Genomic DNA, 19,109 nt, shown 5'->3' on the forward strand with positions numbered 1-19,109 from the left:
ACTTTTGAACGGTAGTGTACAGTGAGTAGTGAGTGATGTCAGACACAGGGACGGACAGAATCAACTTATAGTGTTGCATTCTGACTGTTTATACAACCCCGATTACAAAAAAAGTTGGGACAAAGCACAAATTGTAAATAAAAACAGATGTAATAATTTACAAATCACAAAAACTGATATTGTATTCACAATAGAACAGACAACATATCAAATGTCGAAAGTGAGACATTTTGAAATTTCATGCCAAATATTGGCTCATTTGAAATTTCATGACAGCAACACATCTCAAAAAAGTTGGGACGGGGCAATAAGAGGCTGGAAAAGTTAAAGGTACAAAAAAGGAACAGCTGGAGGACCAAATTGCAACTCATTAGGTCAATTGGCAATAGGTCATTAACATGACTGGGTATAAAAAGAGCATCTTGGAGTGGCAGCGGCTCTCAGAAGTAAAGATGGGAAGAGGATCACCAATCCCCCTAATTCTGCGCCCACAAATAGTGGAGCAATATCAGAAAGGAGTTCGACAGTGTAAAATTGCAAAGAGTTTGAACATATCATCTACAGTGCATAATATCATCCAAAGATTCAGAGAATCTGGAAGAATCTCTGTGCGTAAGGGTCAAGGCCGGAAAACCATACTGGGTGCCCGTGATCTTCGGGCCCTTAGACGGCACTGCATCACATACAGGCATGCTTCTGTATTGGAAATCACAAAATGGGCTCAGGAATATTTCCAGAGAACATTATCTGTGAACACAATTCACCGTGCCATCCGCTGTTGCCAGCTAAAACTCTATAGTTCAAAGAAGAAGCCGTATCTAAACACGATCCAGAAGCGCAGACGTCTTCTCTGGGCCAAGGCTCATTTAAAATGGACTGTGGCAAAGTGGAAAACTGTTCTGTGGTCAGACGAATCAAAATTTGAAGTTCTTTATGGAAATCAGGGACGCCGTGTCATTCGGACTAAAGAGGAGAAGGACGACCCGAGTTGTTATCAGCGCTCAGTTCAGAAGCCTGCATCTCTGATGGTATGGGGTTGCATTAGTGCGTGTGGCATGGGCAGCTTACACATCTGGAAAGACACCATCAATGCTGAAAGGTATATCCAGGTTCTAGAGCAACATATGCTCCCATCCAGACGACGTCTCTTTCAGGGAAGACCTTGCATTTTCCAACATGACAATGCCAAACCACATACTGCATCAATTACAGCATCATGGCTGCGTAGAAGAAGGGTCCGGGTACTGAACTGGCCAGCCTGCAGTCCAGATCTTTCACCCATAGAAAACATTTGGCGCATCATAAAACGGAAAATACGACAAAAAAGACCTAAGACAGTTGAGCAACTAGAATCCTACATTAGACAAGAATGGGTTAACATTCCTATCCCTACACTTGAGCAACTTGTCTCCTCAGTCCCCAGACGTTTACAGACTGTTGTAAAGAGAAAAGGGGATGTCTCACAGTGGGAAACATGGCCTTGTCCCAACTTTTTTGAGATGTGGTGTTGTCATGAAATTTAAAAATCACCTAATTTTTCTCTTTAAATGATACATTTTCTCAGTTTAAACATTTGATATGTCATCTATGTTCTATTCTGAATAAAATATGGAATTTTGAAACTTCCATATCATTGCATTCCGTTTTTATTTACAATTTGTACTTTGTCCCAACTTTTTTGGAATCGGGGTTGTATAAAATGTGTGTATTTATATGGTTTTGATGGGCCGGAGACGAGAAAAGACGACATATTAGTGTGTGTGTGTGTGTGTGTCAGGGCTTTACATTAGCATCCAGTGTTGCCAGATTGGGCGGTTTCGAATTCTACTTTGTGGGCAAAAAATGGCCTGGGCTGGTTGGCAAAAATTGGGCTGGTTTGACGTTAGTTCGGCGGGTTTTTATCAGATATTTATAAATATTTCGCACCAATGTTCTGTGTGAGAATGCAGCCAGAGACACTTATATAGCCTTAGAAGGACTTTGATGCAGCACATTCGACATACGTCCACTAGTCTACATCCAATCCAATCCATATTAAACTAAGCCGAATGATATTCTTGAATATGTGAAGGAAATCAGGAAAAACAGCTCGCTTTGGTCAACTGAGGCAAGTCATAGACCTAGTTTACCCAGCACCCCTTAGGTATTTTAAACAACCAAAATCAAGCATTGGCCTAAATAAATCATTAATCTCATTAAGTATTATTTAAACAAACAAAAAAAAGTTGATCTAACTGTAAGACTAATATGAATGTGTGTAATGTAGTGCAGAAACTGAACTCATAAACTAGTAAATAAGAATGACGCAATCCATTCTCCATTTTCTCTTCGCATGTTACATTCAGCCATGCATCGGAGCCATGCATTTTTTTTTAATTGAAGTATATAAAACATAGCCTGGGAAATCCCATGCTGCTTTGCACAATCGTTCCGATCTGAAAAGACAGCATGGAAACTATGGTCTAAAGGCTCGCCTGAGTTAGGGAGCCAATCAGAGAGTGGGGAGGGGTGGAAAGACGGTGACGCGTACTACTCGACAAACGGAAGCTTGTAGTTTATTTGGGACTGTTTACGGATCACATTTAACGTGGCGGCGAGCGATACGAACCAAACTAACCAAACCAGCTTCTCTCATATTTGTCTTGCACAAACGGCAGTAATCGTTCGGTGCCATTGTTTTCCTATTTTTGTTTTGCCTTCTCTTTCTCTTTCCTTCTCTTCTTTGTCGCTCTAACTACGTCACCGGGTACAACTGCCATGATTGGCCATGGGCTACGTATACGCCAAATGATCGACATTCGCAACGTCCAATAAACGGCCGTTGACAATCGTAAACCACACCTCCCCTACGAGAAATTCAATAGGCGGATTCCAGACCATATTTCACTTGTGATATGGTCTGGTGTTAACCAGACTATATAAAAACAGGTACAATCTAACAAATCCACAAAAATCAGGATAACAGATGAAAAAAATACATGGACAAAAATAAATTAAGCAGAATAACTAGGCCTATAAAATTAATAAAACAAACAGGATAAATAAAAAAAGACAAATAAAAAATAAATAACCTCAGCAATGCAGATGTTAGATATACATCGTAGCCTAACATAGCCTACATAATATTATGTGTGTGCGCCACCTACTGGTGCACGTAGGATTCAGAACACAGCAGATGATTGCAAAGTTATAATCTGATTCAACCATACGGAGCCGAGTACCAGACGGCAGATTCTTCACCTCCACCCCTGACGGGCTCATGTTGCCATTTAGAAGTTGTTTGCATTGTTGTTCGATTTACAAACAGTATACTGGTCTTTAGCTTCATATTTTTACTTTACAACATAGGCATCAAGTACAGTTTGGGCGGTTTTAAGTGCATTTTGGCGGGTTCTGAACATATTTTGGGCTGGAAAACGTCAGCAGTATCTGGTAACACTGTTAGCACCCGCCCACCCGCCAAATGCGGGTAAAATTCGGCTTTGGCGGGTGGTTTATTCTGTGGTATGACAATATATTTGTCAAGTTATTGGGGTCTCTCTACTTGAAAAGACCTAAGCCAACTACTGGGTAGGATGGATCAACTCAGAGTTTCACAACTTAATCTTCTTTCTTTTCTTTATTTAGTTGTTAGAGCATTTCAGGTTGAAATGAGCTTCAGTTAGCTTCAATTAGTCAGTAGGTGAAAAACCTTTACAAATCAAGAAAAAGAAAATACACAATTACTTTAAACCAAAAACTACACCCATTACAACAACCAAGTTGCATGACAAAGCACATATAAAGCTAAAGGCTAAGCCAAGTTTACATTAGACCGTATCTGTCTCGTTTTCTTCGCGGATGCACTGTCCGTTTACATTAAACCGCCTGGAAACGCCGGGAAACGGGAATCTGCCAGGGTCCACGTATTCAATCCAGATCATGTCTGGTCCGGTGCTGTGTAAACATTGAGAATACGCGGATACGCTGTGCTGAGCTCTAGCTGGCGTCGTCATTGGACAACGTCACTGTGACATCCACCTTCCTGATTCGCTGGCGTTGGTCATGTGACACGACTGCTGAAAAACGGCGCGGACTTCCGCCTTGTATCACCTTTCATTAAAGAGTATAAAAGTATGAAAATACTGCAAATACTGATGCAAATACTGCCCATTGTGTAGTTATGATTGTCTTTAGGCTTGCCATCCTTCCACTTGCAAGTGGTAAGTGACGCGCATGCCTGATATGCACCGAGATCACACACACAGCGGCTCAGTCCCAAATCACTGCTCGTGTGCTTCACTCGCGCGCTCTGTGAGCTGCGCAGGGCCGGAGTGCGCACCCTCCAGAGGGCACTCGCTGTTCAGGGCGGAGTGATTTGGAGCGCAGGATGCCTGCGGAGCCGAGCGTATCCGTGTATTGGCGTTGCTGGGTGCACTCGAATCGTGTATTGGCGTTGCTGTGTGCACACTAATCGTTTTAAAAACGTTAATCTGATGATCCGCTGATACGGTCTAATGTAAACCCCACCTAAAGCTAAGACTTAGCGCAACGTGACCGCTAGCTGCATCACATTGCTAAAGTTATAACATTAAAACATCGCTAGCAAACAGCCGACATGAATAGAAACAACAACATGCTCACCAATGGCTTCCCGATAGATGGCTTATGCTTCAAGTTCCCCTGTTCTTCTATTCTTTTTACAACAAACACCTCTGCTATCATGTGCCTGCTGCGCTAACTAAAGAACGAGAACCTTGGAAATCAACTTCCTGTAATGTCAGGTATCAAAGTCCCCACTCCCTTAAACTTAAAAAAAAAAAATTCTTTGCTTCACGGAGTCTGACAGCACAATATTTTAATTGTAGTTTTCTCTGAAGGCATCTGATATAATAAAAAGGCATTGCAATGTAATATTACGTGCCTACAACTCCCATGAGCACCTGCATAAACATTCTGACACGACACGTTAGAATTGTTTCGAATGTTCGTTAACGTCTCAGTTAAAATCAATGATACGGTAACCTGTGGTTAATGAACGAAGCAACAAAGTTGCTGACGACTGACAAGCGCACTATGTGGCGGCATATGGCTGGAGTTTCAAACCCTGCTGCTCGGGAAAAAAGGGGCAGAGATGAACAGGGCCGGAGCAGCATTTTAAAATCACACAGGTCCGTGATTCGCAAAGCGCACGGCGAAAAATTTGACATATTACACGCCACACGAGATCTCATCTCATCTCATTATCTCCAGCCGCTTTATCCTGTTCTACAGGGTCGCAGGCAAGCTGGAGCCTATCCCAGCTGACTGCGGGCGAAAGGCGGGGTACACTCTGGACAAGTCGCCAGGTCATCACAGGGCTGACACATAGACACAGACAACCATTCACACTCACATTCACACCTACGGTCAATTTAGAGTCACCAGTTAACCTAACCTGCATGTCTTTGGACTGTGGGGGAAACTGGAGCACCCGGAGGAAACCCACGCGGACACGGGGAGAACATGCAAACTCCACACAGAAAGGTCCTCGCCGGCCACGGGGCTCGAACCCGGACCTTCTTGCTGTGAGGCGACAGCGCTAACCCCTACACCAGCGTGCCGCCCAGATTGGCTAGTTCATAGCAAAATCGAAAATACCACGTACTGCGAAGACTGTAGAAAGTCTGGCAAAGACAGGCACCAGTAATTTTAAACTCGAAACTATAAAGGACCACGAAAAGTCAAACGCACACATCGGTACTATAACATCAAAACAGGTGAAGACGGCTGGTTCACTACAGGACAGCATTGCTTTCAGTCCCTGGCTGTCATGAAGTCGGCTGAGCTGGAGAGGATGGAGCTGCTGTTTAGAAACGATCACGCGATTGTAAAGAAGTTGATCCCGCCCCAGCTATCAACTATAAAGGACAGAATACTCTGTTTATATTTTTGTCTGAATTGGTTCCATGTTTTCATATAGGGAGCGACCTTAACAGCACTGAATACTTGAGTGCTACTGTAGAGATACACAGTAGGGCAAAAAAGTATTTAGTCAGCCACCAATTGTGCAACTTCTCCCACTTAAAAAGATGAGAGAGGCCTGTAATTTTCATCATAGGTACGCTTCAACTATGAGAGACAGAATGGGGGGAAAGAATCCAGGAAATCACATTGTAGGATTTTTAATGAATTAATTGGTAAATTCCTCGGTAAAATAAGTATTTGGTCACCTACAAACAAGCAAGATTTCTGGCTCTCACAGACCTGTAACTTCTTCTTTAAGAGGCTCCTCTGTCCTCCACTCGTTACCTGTATTAATGGCACCTGTTTGAACTCGTTATCAGTATAAAAGACACCTGTCCACAACCTCAAACAGTCACACTCCAAACTCCACTATGGCCAAGACCAAAGAGCTGTCAAAGGACACCAGAAACAAAATTGTAGAGCTGCACCAGGCTGGGAAGACTGAATCTGCAATAGGTAAGCAGCTTGGTGTGAAGAAATCAACTGTGGGAGCAATTATTAGAAAATGAAAGACCACTGATAATCTCCCTCGATCTGGGGCTCCACGCAAGATCTCACCCCGTGGGGTCAAAATGATCACAAGAACGGTGAGCAAAAATCCCAGAACCACACGGGGGGACCTAGTGAATGACCTGCAGAGAGCTGGGACCAAAGTAACAAAGGCTACCATCAGTAACACACTACGCCGCCAGGGACTCAAATCCTGCAGTGCCAGACGTGTCCCCCTGCTTAAGCCAGTACATGTCCAGGCCCGTCTGAAGTTTGCTAGAGAGGGTTTGGATGATCCAGAAGAGGATTGGGAGAATGTCATATGGTCAGATGAAACCAAAATAGAACTTTTTGGTCAAAACTCAACTTGTCGTGTTTGGAGGAGAAAGAATGCTGAGTTGCATCCAAAGAACACCATACCTACTGTGAAGCATGGGGGTGGAAACATCATGCTTTGGGGCTGTTTTTCTGCAAAGGGACCAGGACGACTGATCCGTGTAAAGGAAAGAATGAATGGGGCCATGTATCGTGAGATTTTGAGTGAAAACCTCCTTCCATCAGCAAGGGCATTGAAGATGAAACGTGGCTGGGTCTTTCAGCATGACAATGATCCCAAACACACCGCCCGGGCAACGAAGGAGTGGCTTCGTAAGAAGCATTTTAAGGTCCTGGAGTGGCCTAGCCAGTCTCCAGATCTCAACCCCATAGAAAATCTTTGGAGGGAGTTGAAAGTCCGTGTTGCCCAGCGACAGCCCCAAAACATCACTGCTCTAGAGGAGATCTGCATGGAGGAATGGGCCAAAATACCAGCAACAGTGTCTGAAAACCTTGTGAAGACTGACAGAAAACGTTTGACCTCTGTCATTGCCAACAAAGGGTATATAATAAAGTATTGAGATGAACTTTTGTTATTGACCAAATACTTATTTTCCACCATAATTTGCAAATAAATTCTTTAAAAATCAGACAATGTGATTTTCTGGATTTTTTTTCCCCATTCTGTCTCTCATAGTTGAAGTGTACCTATGATGAAAATTACAGGCCTCTCTCATCTTTTTAAGTGGGAGAACTTGCACAATTGGTGACTGACTAAATACTTTTTTGCCCCACTGTATTATACGCTGCTATTCATAATTAAATCTAGATCTTCCGAACTTTAACGCATCATAGTGAAGAAAAAGCTGCGATTTCCTGGAAACAAAATTGTGGCTAGTGAAAAGGCTGAACGGCTAGTGACTTGGGAAAACCACTAGCCACAGTGGCTGGGGAGCAAAAAAGTTAATGTAAAGCCCTGGTGTGTGTGTGTGTGTGTGTGTGTGTGTGTGTGTCTCTAAACACGCAGGCTGCATGCTGGAGTGAGTGAGTACAAGTTTGTTTTATCGTGAGAAATGTGAGAGTGATGTAATCGTGTTTTATAAATGCAGTTTTTGCTCATGAATGTTCTGTATATTTACCAGTGATTTATGGCACTTGACTGGAAAACATCTTTATGCGCTGTGTGCCTGAACAAATAGATTTATTTGGGTTTTGTATTTTCTTTTAAATAAAAGATACCCACTACTGCTGTCCCGACTCCACATCACAGAGTTTGTTTAGTTTATTTTACTGTATAGCTTGAGGCTGGAAGTTAAGTACAGAACTAGAGGATAATACGATATTGTTTTGTTCACACAGAATTGTGCAAAACTCTCAAACTTAAAGTTAACCATGCTTTATTAGAATTTTTTTTTTTTTTTTAGATGCACTGGGGGAATAAAATACCCACAAAAATAATTTTTGCTGTGTCCAGCCTCATCCTTCCTGACCTGGGCACATACATTTGCATAAAGCAGGCATATTTGTCGACACCCACTTCCCAAAAACTTAGAACATATCCCTTTAAGGTACATTTAGAACAGATTACAAAAAAGTGATTAATTTTGAGTTAACCATGTACAATAATGCGATTAAATATTTTAATCGATGGACAGCCCTAATATTAAATGTACATATAGACCAGTGTTTCGCAAAGTGTGGTCCGCGGACCACTGGTGGTCCGCGAGAGACCTCAAGTGGTCCGCGAGGTGATCTAAAATGTAGTCAGCGTTTTCAAGAAAAGCTAGCGTATGCTTTGTAACATTATTAGAAAGTTAAATTTATCCAATCTTGTTTTTAACGGCAATCAAACGGGCCTGTAATTTCATCATCATTATTATTATTATTATTATTTAAAAAGCGTTCTGCGGGGGCGCCGTGGCTCAGTCGACTAAGGCGCCATACCATAAATTCAGGGACCCGGGTTCGATTCCGACCCAAGGTCATTTCCCGATCCCTCCCTGTCTCTCTCTCCAGCTCATTTCCTGTCTCTACACTGTCCTATCCAATAAAGGTGAAAAAAGCCCAAAAAAAATCTTTATTAAAAAAAAAAAAAAAAGCGTTCTGCATCTGAATTTGCACCACATAAAACTTGTGTGCACAAGCAAACGAAAATTCTGAACATATAATAGGCTAATCCTAACTAGCTCGTGTTCGTGGCGATTTTTTTAATTTACTGAAAGTGAAACAACAAGGATGGAGAAGTGGCTGACAGGTTCAGTTAAGAGGAAAAAACCTGACACTACCGACACAAGCATCAATAAGGAGAAAATGCAAAGAAAAGAAGATTCAGTTAGCACTGAGTCCCCGACACAGGAAGAACAAGAAAAACAAGCTCGGCAGACTAAACGAGGGTTATGTATATAACCGCGGTTCTATGAGTTTCGGATGACCGCCAGAGGCGGTGCTTTCAGCACATGGATATCCATCACACGAACGTGCAGGTCGAGTAATAGTAACAACAAAGTCACGTGTGACCTGGGTGACGTCACCCCGTGACCCCGGCATAAAAGACCGGTAAACCCAGGAAGTGACCTCTTGGCAAATCTTCTCGTGTACACTCCGAGTGACTGCCAAGCTCTGGCGGTCATCCGAAACTCATAGAACCGCGGTTATATACATAACCCTCGTTCTATTTCGTTTCTACTGACCGCCAGAGGCGGTGCTTTCAGCACATGGATGACTAATACCAACCAGGTCATGAGGAGTGCCTACCCGTACCCAGTGATGCTGCGACGGGCCTGGAATGACAGCCGTCGCCACAGGATTATGTGGGACGACATTAAGACGGTAAAACCTGGTGAAGGTGCAGCTGGAAGCCCAGGAGGCTGCGCTGCATATGTCTGAAAGGGGCACGCCCTTCAGTGATGCCCATGAGGCCACCACGCCTCGTGCAGAGTGCGCCCTGACAGCCGGAGGAATCGGGAAGCCACTGTGCCTGTAGGCATGTAATATGGCCTCGACTATCCACTTGGATAGCCTCTGCTTAGAGAGTGCCAGACCCCTCGTTGGTCCTGTGTGGCACAGAAACAGGGCGTCACTCCTACGGAAGCCCTCTGTACGCGACACGTACACCCTGAGGGCGCGAACTGGGCACAAAAGTTCCGACCTCTCACCATGGCCCGCCTCGAACGCCGCAAGGCTAAGGGGCTGGTTGACGAAGGTAGCAGAGAGGGTCTTCGGGAGGAAAGAGGGGTTAGGCCACAGGGTGACCCCACTGTCGCCGGAGTGCCACTGCAGGCACTCCCCACTGACTGACAGCGCGTGTAGTTCCCCGACGCGCCTCGATGTAATGGCCAGAAGAAAAGCAGTCTTCAGGGAGAGCCATGAAATGTCTGCCGTGAGCAGGGGCTCAGAACGGTGCGTCGCAGAGAGCCTGCAGCACCAATGAAGGTCCCATGTGGGTACCCGGCTCCGTCGGGGGGGTCTCAACCGGAGAGCACCCTTCAAGAAACGTGCCACCAAGGCGTGGGACCCCACGGTCCTTCCCCCAACTCTGGCATGCTGAGCAGAGATGGCAGCTGCATAGACCTTGATGGTGGCAGGGGTAAGACCCTTATCAAAGCAGAGGCTGGCGGAACAGTCGAATGGTCAGCAGGGGGCAGCATGTAGGCTCCTCCCCCCGAGTTAAGCACCAGTTGGAGAAAAGCCTCCATCTGTTGGCATAGAGGGCATTGGTGGGGGGTGCCCAAGAGCTTGCAATGGTGTTGACCACTGCCGGCTCACAAGGACCTCGCAGGGGGTCCGGCCCTTCAGCGGCCATACCCAGAGCTGCAGACGGGCTGGATCCGGGTGCCAGATCTGCCCTCCCAGCTGTGATAGGTCAGTCCTCACTGGCAGGCACCAGGGGTCGCCGTTCAGAAGTTGCAGCAACTTGGGAACCACACTCGGCCCAGCCACCGGGGGGGGCGACAAGCAGCAGCCCGTGGTGGTCCATCGCAACCCTGTGTAGGGTTGGCACGATCAGCAGCAGAGGGGGGGGAGGCATACAGCAGTTGCCTCGGCCAAGCATGCGCCAGCGCATCCTGGCCCAGGGGACTGGGGCCGTGGAGGCTGAACCACAGAGGGCAGTGTGTCAACTCCTGGCAGGCAAAGAGGTCCACCTCTGCCCTGCCAAAACGTTTCCAGATGGCGAGAACCACCGCCGGGTTGAGTCTCCATTCCCCGGGATCGGGGTCCTGGCGGGACAGCAGATCTGCTGCCCTGTTGGCAGTGCCTGGCAAGTACATGGCACGCAGGCTCAAGAGATGTCGATGGGCCCACCGCAGAAGTTGGCCAGCCACTTTCAAGCACTGGAGGGACTTTGTGCCTCCCTGGTGGTTGATGTAGTACACTACCGTAGCGTTGTCCGTCCGCACCAGAACGTGTCTGCCGGTCAGGCCTGGGAGGAAGTGCTGTAGGCCGAGGAACACAGCCCGTAGCTCCAGCACGTTGATGTGCTGCGCCCGTGCAGCACCGGGTGGAGGTGGAGACCGTTGAACCACCTCTGAAGCGGCGCAAGTCCAGAAGTCCCAGCGGGACCAGAGAGGAGGCTGCCGTAAGCATGCCCAGCAGGCGCTGAAAGGTCTTCAGGGCGAGTGACCTACCCCGTCCGAAGCGGCCAAGCAGTAGGCGGATGTTGTGGATCCTGGTCTGGGAGGGAGTTACCATCAACGACCTTGAATCCAGGTGCATGCCCAAGAAAGTCGTCTCCTGGCTGGGCACCAGCGAGCTCTCCTTGTAACTCACCCTGAGCCCCAGCTCTACGACATGCGAGAGCACAGTCGCGATGTTGGTGCGGGCCTGAGCTGCTGACCGTGAACAGACGAGCCAGTCGTCCAGGTAAGGCAGGACACGCAAACCCCTTGCCTGAAGTAGTGCCGCTGCCGCACACCCGGTGAACACACGGGGTGCCAGCGATATCCCAAAGGGCAGAACATTGAACTCGAAAGCCTGGCCCTCGAAGGCAAACCGCAGGAACTGCCTGTGGTGTGGCACAATGGGAGCATGGAAGTAGGCGTCTTTCAGGTCGAAGGTGACAAACCAGTCGCCCGCCTGGATGTGGTGTAAGACATCCACTGTACGCAGCATGCGGAATCTCATGGTCCTCAAGTGGGAATTGAGGGACCTCAGGTCGAGGATCGGGCGGATACCGCCGTCCTTCGGGACCAGAAAATACCTGGAGTAGAACCCACCTTGCTGTCTCTGCCTGTCGACGGGAGAGACTGCTCCTTTCTCCAGGAGGGTGGCGATTTCCTGCCGGGGGACGAGGGACTTCCCCGGATGGCTCACGGTGGTGTGTTTGACCCCATGAAACGTGGTGGACAGCGGCAGAACTGGATGCGGTAACCCTCGGTGAGGGTCACCAGCACCCAGGGGTCAACGCTCTCCAGCTTTGGAGCTGTTCGCTGGAAAAGCGGCCGACCGCCGGCGCGCTGATGTCAGCGCCGTCCAGAGCGCCCCCGTCGGTCACCATGGGGGCGACGAGGAGCGGACTGGGTGTAGGGGGCGGCACCGCGGGTCCGGGAGGTGGTGGGGCGGCGAAAGTCATCAACCCGTCTGGTCTCCTGGCGGGTGCGTGGCCGAGACAGAGTCGGTGTGGGCCCCCTGAAGGACTGGGCAGCATTGCCATGGTGGTGGGCCTGGCGGGGCCAGCGAACTGCTGTTACGCCTAGATGACCTGGGCACTCCGATCCAGGGCTTGCTGAGTGGCTTCGCCAAACAGCTCCCCGGGGACAACAGGGAGAGAGTGCAGCACACGCCGGTCGGGCTCGGCCAGAGGGGACTGTGCCCGCCATATCTGCTGGCGGCCGAGGGTGAGATACGACATCAGCCGGCCCAGTTCCCGCGACGAGTAGGCAAAGGCCTGGAGCCGCGTCACACAGCTCCCGTGATGCCGCACTCGTCCCCTCCAGCGTCTGGGGGTCCATGACACCTGGCTGGCAGAAGGGAACTTAAATAGGGCGAGAACGCTCCAAGTAAGTAGCCCAAAATAAACTATCAGGCGGAAATAAAAAATAAACGACCGGGCGAACACACCCGTGGTCGGGAATATTAACAAGGATGGCGCCGTGCGCTACAGAACTGATAAACAGCGGTGAGAAACACCGCTTTAATTTAAATGAATGAAAACCGCTTACCTGAGCGACAACAAACCGGCCTCCAGCAGCGAGGACACGCCTCGGAGGGCTAGTCAGCTAACTCCACCGAGCGAGAGCGCTCAGCTTAACGGAGTAACAATACGAATATAACACACAAGACAGCCGGCCCGTGAGCAGGCCGGAGACAAGGCTACACAAAACAAGCGGTTGATAATATTAACAAGGATAGGCACTGTGCGCCACAGAACTGATAAACAGCGGTGAGAAACACCGCTTCAATTTAAATGAATGAAAGCCGCTTCTCAATGTTGGGCATCTGCAGGAGGCCATAGGTAGGGGTGTCCTGCATTGCCGCCAGGGCCCTGCAGTCACTAGGGAGGTGGGAAGGCATCTAGGGTCCGCCCAACACCTCTGTAACTCCTCGATGTATGAGGCCGAGGGCGGAACAGACAACGAGGAAGGCTATGTGGGACCTCTGAAGAAAGCGCTCTGATGCTGGGCCACCGGGGCGTGTCCAACCCCAGACGGGCCAATGCAGCCCTCAGCGTTGGCTGGATGGATGAGCATCCGCCTTCCGACGCTGCCACGGTGCCATGGCTGGTGGCCTGGGAACCGGCCGGAGAGGTGGAGCCGTGACCATCGGACCCACCGCAGTCAAAGCTCTCCGAAGCCCGGATCGACAGTTCATCCAGGCCGCGTGTATCAACGGCCGGTGACAGAAGCGGTGGTGATGGTGAACAGTCGGGCTGCCAGGCAGAAGGGGTGGCTGCGGGAACACTGCCCCCTGTGGCGGAGGCTGAAGATTCGCCAGCAGGGCCTTCATCTCCTCCAGCTCGGTGGACATCACCTCCACCTTCTGAGCCAAATCGCCCGAGCGCTTCTTTTTCGCCTTAGAAGCGAAGACGTGTGGGGGAGCCCACGGCGCTTGCTGGGCCCCGCTGCTGCAGCCGACACCGTGTCCTGTCCCCCCGAGGCCCGGGGGATGTCAGACGGAGAATCCAGCCGAGCCAGCCTGGCGGTCCGCGCAGCCACGCTCAGGCACATGCAGTCTGCGCAGGCCATGTCCGTCAGCCCCTGCCGCAGGTGATCAATACCCAGGCATGAGGGGCACTCGCGGTGGCCGTCCTCCGGTTCGAGGGGGACCAGCAGTTGGCGCAGCGAGAGAAGAGGTCCATGACGCCTGGCTGGCAGAAGGGAACTTAAAAAATAGGGCGAGAACACCCCAAGTAAGCAGCCCAAAATAAACAATCAGGCGGTAATGAAAAACGACCGGGCGAACACACCCGTGGTCGGGAATATTAACAAGGATAGGCACCGTGCGCCACAGCACTGATAAACAGCGGCGAGAAGCACCGCTTTAATTTAAATGAATGAAAACCGCTTACCTGAACGAAAGCAAGCCGGCCTTCAGCGGCGAGGATACGCCTCGGAGGGCTAGTCAGCTAGCTCCACCGAGCGAGAGCGCTCAGCTTAACGGAGTAACCGCAATACAAATACAACACACAAGACAGCCGGCCCGTGGGCAGGCCGGAGACAAGACTACACAAAGCAAAGCGGTTGATAATGTTAACAAGGATAGGCGCCGTGCGCCACAGAACTGATAACAGCGGCGAGAAACACTGCTTTAAATTAAATAAATGAAAACCGCTTACCTGAATGAGGACAAGCCGGCCTCCAGCGGTGAGGACGCCGCCCCGGAGGACTAATCAGCTAACTCCACCGAGCGAGAGCGCTCAGCTTAACGGAGTAACAATACGAATACAACACAAGACCGCCGGCCTGTGAGCAGGCCGGAGACAAGGCTACACAAAATAAGGCGGTTAATAATATTAACAAAGATAGGCGCAGTGCGCCACAGAACTGATAAACAGCGGCGAGAACTACTGCTTAAAATTAAATGAAATGAAAACCGCTTACCTGAATGAAGACAAGCCGGCCTCCAGCGGTGAGGACACCGCCCCGGAGGACTAATCAGCTAACTCCACCGAGCGAGAGCGCTCAGCTTAACGGAGTAATAAATCAATACGAATACAACACACAAGACAGCCGGCCTGTGAACAGGCCGGCGGCGAGGCTACAGAAAACAAGGTGGTTAATAATATTAACAAGGATAGGCGCCGAGCGCCGCAGAACTGATAAACAGCGGCGAGAGGAACGCCGCTTTAATTTAAATAATGAAACCCGCTTACCTGAAGCGAAAACAAGCCGGCCTCCAGCGGTGAGGACACCGCCCCGGAGGGCTAATCAGCTAACTCCACCGAGCGAGAGCGCTCAGCTTACGGAGTAATAAATCAATATAACGACAAGAAGAAAAGAGTTGGTGGACTTAGCGCAGTTTCTTGGAGGGTGCATAAGCACAGCCCCAACCCTACGGGTAACGAAACTACCACAGCGCTTTGTCCAAATTTCAATCCAACTCGCAACCTGCAAACGCGAGAAGATGTAAGAGGTCACTTCCTGGGTTTACCGGTCTTTTATGCCGGGGTCACGGGGTGACGTCACCCAGGTCACACGTGACTTTGTTGTTACTATTACTCGACCTGCACGTTCGTGTGATGGATATCCATGTGCTGAAAGCACCGCCTCTGGCGGTCAGTAGAAACGAAATAGAACCAACGGCAAAGGTGAAAAGAAAATACCACAATGAATATCTAAAGTTGGGATTTTTCTGGACTGGGGATTCTGAATCCACATACAGATGCGAGGTTGGGTTTTCAGCACTGGTTGGGTTGAAAACTAAAAAGCGAAACCGAGTTAACGTGGCCCCCAATCTCAGATTAGTATGCATCAGCACCACTCCTCCCATTAAGAAGAAGAAAAAAAAAAAAAGAGTCGGTTTTGAGCAGAAGACAAGTGTAATCTGTTAAATCTAAAATTTGTTTTGTTCATTTCAGTTCATTCATGTTCCTCCTAATTTTGAACAAAATGTTCTGATTAACTGTTTGCTGAATTTTAAACCTCCATACTTTTGCCTTTAAAAACCACGGAGGATATGGAATGGATAGGCCCTTAATGTATTTAGTTAACCATAATTTTTTCAATTAAAAACACCTAATAGTGCACATCTCTGTATGGTCTGTGTGTGTGTGTGTGTGTGTGTGTGGGGGGGGGGGGGGGGGTTGTTGACAGGTGGTCCCTGAAATTTTTTTTTGGGACAAAGTGGTCCTTGGTCTGAAAAAGTTTGAGAAACACTGATATAGACTTAGAGCTTCTATATGAAAAACAAAACTGTATGCGACAAACTCACTAAAGTCATTCTCATTGCCCACGACCATCTTCTTAATCATCTCCTTCTTGTTCTTGACGATGGCGGAGTTGTTCTCGGTGAGTTTGCTGAAGAACGCAGGTGGCTGGGAACTGCTGGAGGGAGAGCGAGAGCCCATCCTGACAAAGACAGCACGAGCGGAAGGATAAAGTAGAGGAGTAGAGCATGCATTCACTTCAGCGTGTGTAACGTTTGAGATCTTTACCCTTGCTCGGCTTGTTCGCTGGGACATACTGCCGTCTGGGATTCGGGCTCAGACACCCCGCCTGGTGGAGAGATTGGCTCGATGCACTCGGCGGACAGACTCACTGGGGACACTTTACTCTGAGGAGGAGATCTGTGTGCACACGAAGATTAAAAACGAGGTAAAACATTCACAGCCTGCTCTATTAATCTGAGATTATCACACTGTGATGAGTTTCAATACAAAGACAAGCCACATCACGTTACATTACGGGCGTTTAGCAGACGCTGTTATCCAGAGTGACGTACAACGTACCCAGAGCAGCCCGGGGAGCAGGTGCCTTACTCAAGGGCACTTCAGCCATTCCTGCTGGTCCAGGGAATTGAACCGGCAACCTTTTGGCCCCAAAGCTGCTTCTTTAACTATTAGGCCATGGTTTCTCACATTGTACAAGTACAACCCCGATTCCAAAAAAGTTGGGACAAAGTACAAATTGTAAATAAAAACGGAATGCAATGATGTGGAAGTTTCAAAATTCCATATTTTATTCAGAATAGAACACAGATGACATATCAAATGTTTAAACTGAGAAAATGTATCATTTAAAGAGAAAAATGAGGTGATTTTAAATTTCATGACAACAACACATCTCAAAAAAGTTGGGACAAGGCCATGTTTACCACTGTGAGACATCCCCTTTTCTCTTTACAACAGTCTGTAAACGTCTGGGGACTGAGGAGACAAGTTGCTCAAGTTTAGGGATAGGAATGTTAACCCATTCTTGTCTAATGTAGGATTCTAGTTGCTCAACTGTCTTAGGTCTTTTTTGTCGTATCTTCCGTTTTATGATGCGCCAAATGTTTTCTATGGGTGAAAGATCTGGACTGCAGGCTGGCCAGTTCAGTACCCGGACCCTTCTTCTACGCAGCCATGATGCTGTAATTGATGCAGTATGTGGTTTGGCATTGTCATGTTGGAAAATGCAAGGTCTTCCCTGAAAGAGACGTCGTCTGGATGGGAGCATATGTTGCTCTAGAACCTGGATATACCTTTCAGCATTGATGGTGTCTTTCCAGATGTGTAAGCTGCCCATGCCACACGCACTAATGCAACCCCATACCATCAGAGATGCAGGCTTCTGAACTGAGCGCTGAGAACAACTTGGGTCGTCCTTCTCCTCTTTAGTCCGAATGACACGGCGTCCCTGATTTCCATAAAGAACTTCAATTTTTGATTCGTCTGACCACAGAACAGTTTTCCACTTTGCCACAGTCCATTTTAAATGAGCCTTGGCCCAGAGAAGACGTCTGCGCTTCTGGATCATGTTTAGATACGGCTTCTTCTTTGAACTATAGAGTTTTAGCTGGCAACGGCGGATGGCACGGTGAATTGTGTTCACAGATAATGTTCTCTGGAAATATTCCTGAGCCCATTTTGTGATTTCCAATACAGAAGCCTGCCTGTATGTGATGCAGTGCCGTCTAAGGGCCCGAAGATCACGGGCACCCAGTATGGTTTTCCGGCCTTGACCCTTACGCACAGAGATTCTTCCAGATTCTCTGAATCTTTTGATGATATTATGCACTGTAGATGATGATATGTTCAAACTCTTTGCAATTTTACACTGTCGAACTCCTTTCTGATATTGCTCCACTATTTGTCAGCACAGAATTAGGGGGATTGGTGATCCTCTTCCCATCTTTACTTCTGAGAGCCGCTGCCACTCCAAGATGCTCTTTTTATACCCAGTCATGTTAATGACCTATTGCCAGTTGACCTAATGAGTTGCAATTTGGTCCTCCAGCTGTTCCTTTTTTGTACCTTTAACTTTTCCAGCCTCTTATTGCCCCTGTCCCAACTTTTTTGAGATGTGTTGCTGTCATGAAATTTCAAATGAGCCAATATTTGGCATGAAATTTCAAAATGTCTCACTTTCGACATTTGATATGTTGTCTATGTTCTATTGTGAATACAATATCAGTTTTTGAGATTTGTAAATTATTGCATTCCGTTTTTATTTACAATTTGTACTTTGTCCCAACTTTTTTGGAATTGGGGTTGTAGTAGGGTTATCTTTGAGCTGTGCTATACACCATATTATTATTTTTAGTTTCGTCACTCACACACACACACCTGTCTCTCAGCCTGTCTCGGTCACTGTTGGAGCCCTCGGGGGTAAACCGGCTGCTGACGCTGGGCTCCGGGGCACTTGGGGGTCGTGTCAGGTCCAACACGGGTGAATTGTGGTAGCCAAACACAGACTGTCCTCCTGCCTGCCCCTGCTGTGACTGACGCATGTAATCTTTCTTAATCACCTCCTGAAACAGGAAGACAGATTTGTGAGAAATCACAAAAACAAACCAAAAATAGCTTGCTTTTATCCCGGAATATTACATGAGTCAGGGGCATAAAAGGCTTACGCTGATGTGCTGGGCGAGGGTCACCACTCTCTGGGAGCTTTTCACAGCAGGGGATGGGGGCTGCTGGCTGGGAGACAGTCTCTCCTCTGGGATAAAGAACATACCGTGCTGCTCCAGAGCCTTCTGCTGAACTGCAGCGGGGGAAAGGAAGAGAGAAAAAAAAAATAGCGCACACACACCTAGAGGTACGGAAGCCGAGAGAGGCCCTTTATATAATCCTTTTTTTTTTATTCACCTTGTTATCCCGAGATAACGACATAATTAATTCAGGATCTCGAGAAAACAACACAACTAATTCGAGATCTCGAGAAAACAAAACCGTTATTCCGAGA

At 48.0% G+C, this 19,109-nt stretch overlaps 1 protein-coding gene across 5 annotated transcripts in view; it reads right to left on the bottom strand.

Annotated features, from left to right (window-relative positions):
- ncor2 (nuclear receptor corepressor 2) overlaps positions 1-19,109 on the bottom strand; it is a 249,351-nt gene that overhangs the window by 14,065 nt on the left and 216,177 nt on the right. For all 5 annotated transcript variants that reach the window (XM_060931244.1, XM_060931245.1, XM_060931247.1 and 2 more), the window contains 4 exons: positions 18,778-18,908; positions 18,491-18,675; positions 16,379-16,510; positions 16,156-16,292 (listed from right to left, as the gene is read on the bottom strand). In XM_060931244.1, the coding sequence (XP_060787227.1) occupies positions 16,156-16,292; positions 16,379-16,510; positions 18,491-18,675; positions 18,778-18,908 (585 nt within the window). The remainder of the gene's footprint in view (positions 1-16,155; positions 16,293-16,378; positions 16,511-18,490; positions 18,676-18,777; positions 18,909-19,109) is intronic.

The sequence above is a fragment of the Neoarius graeffei genome, chromosome 10, assembly GCF_027579695.1.
Source record: "Neoarius graeffei isolate fNeoGra1 chromosome 10, fNeoGra1.pri, whole genome shotgun sequence".
Classification (NCBI taxonomy): Eukaryota; Metazoa; Chordata; class Actinopteri; order Siluriformes; family Ariidae; genus Neoarius; species Neoarius graeffei.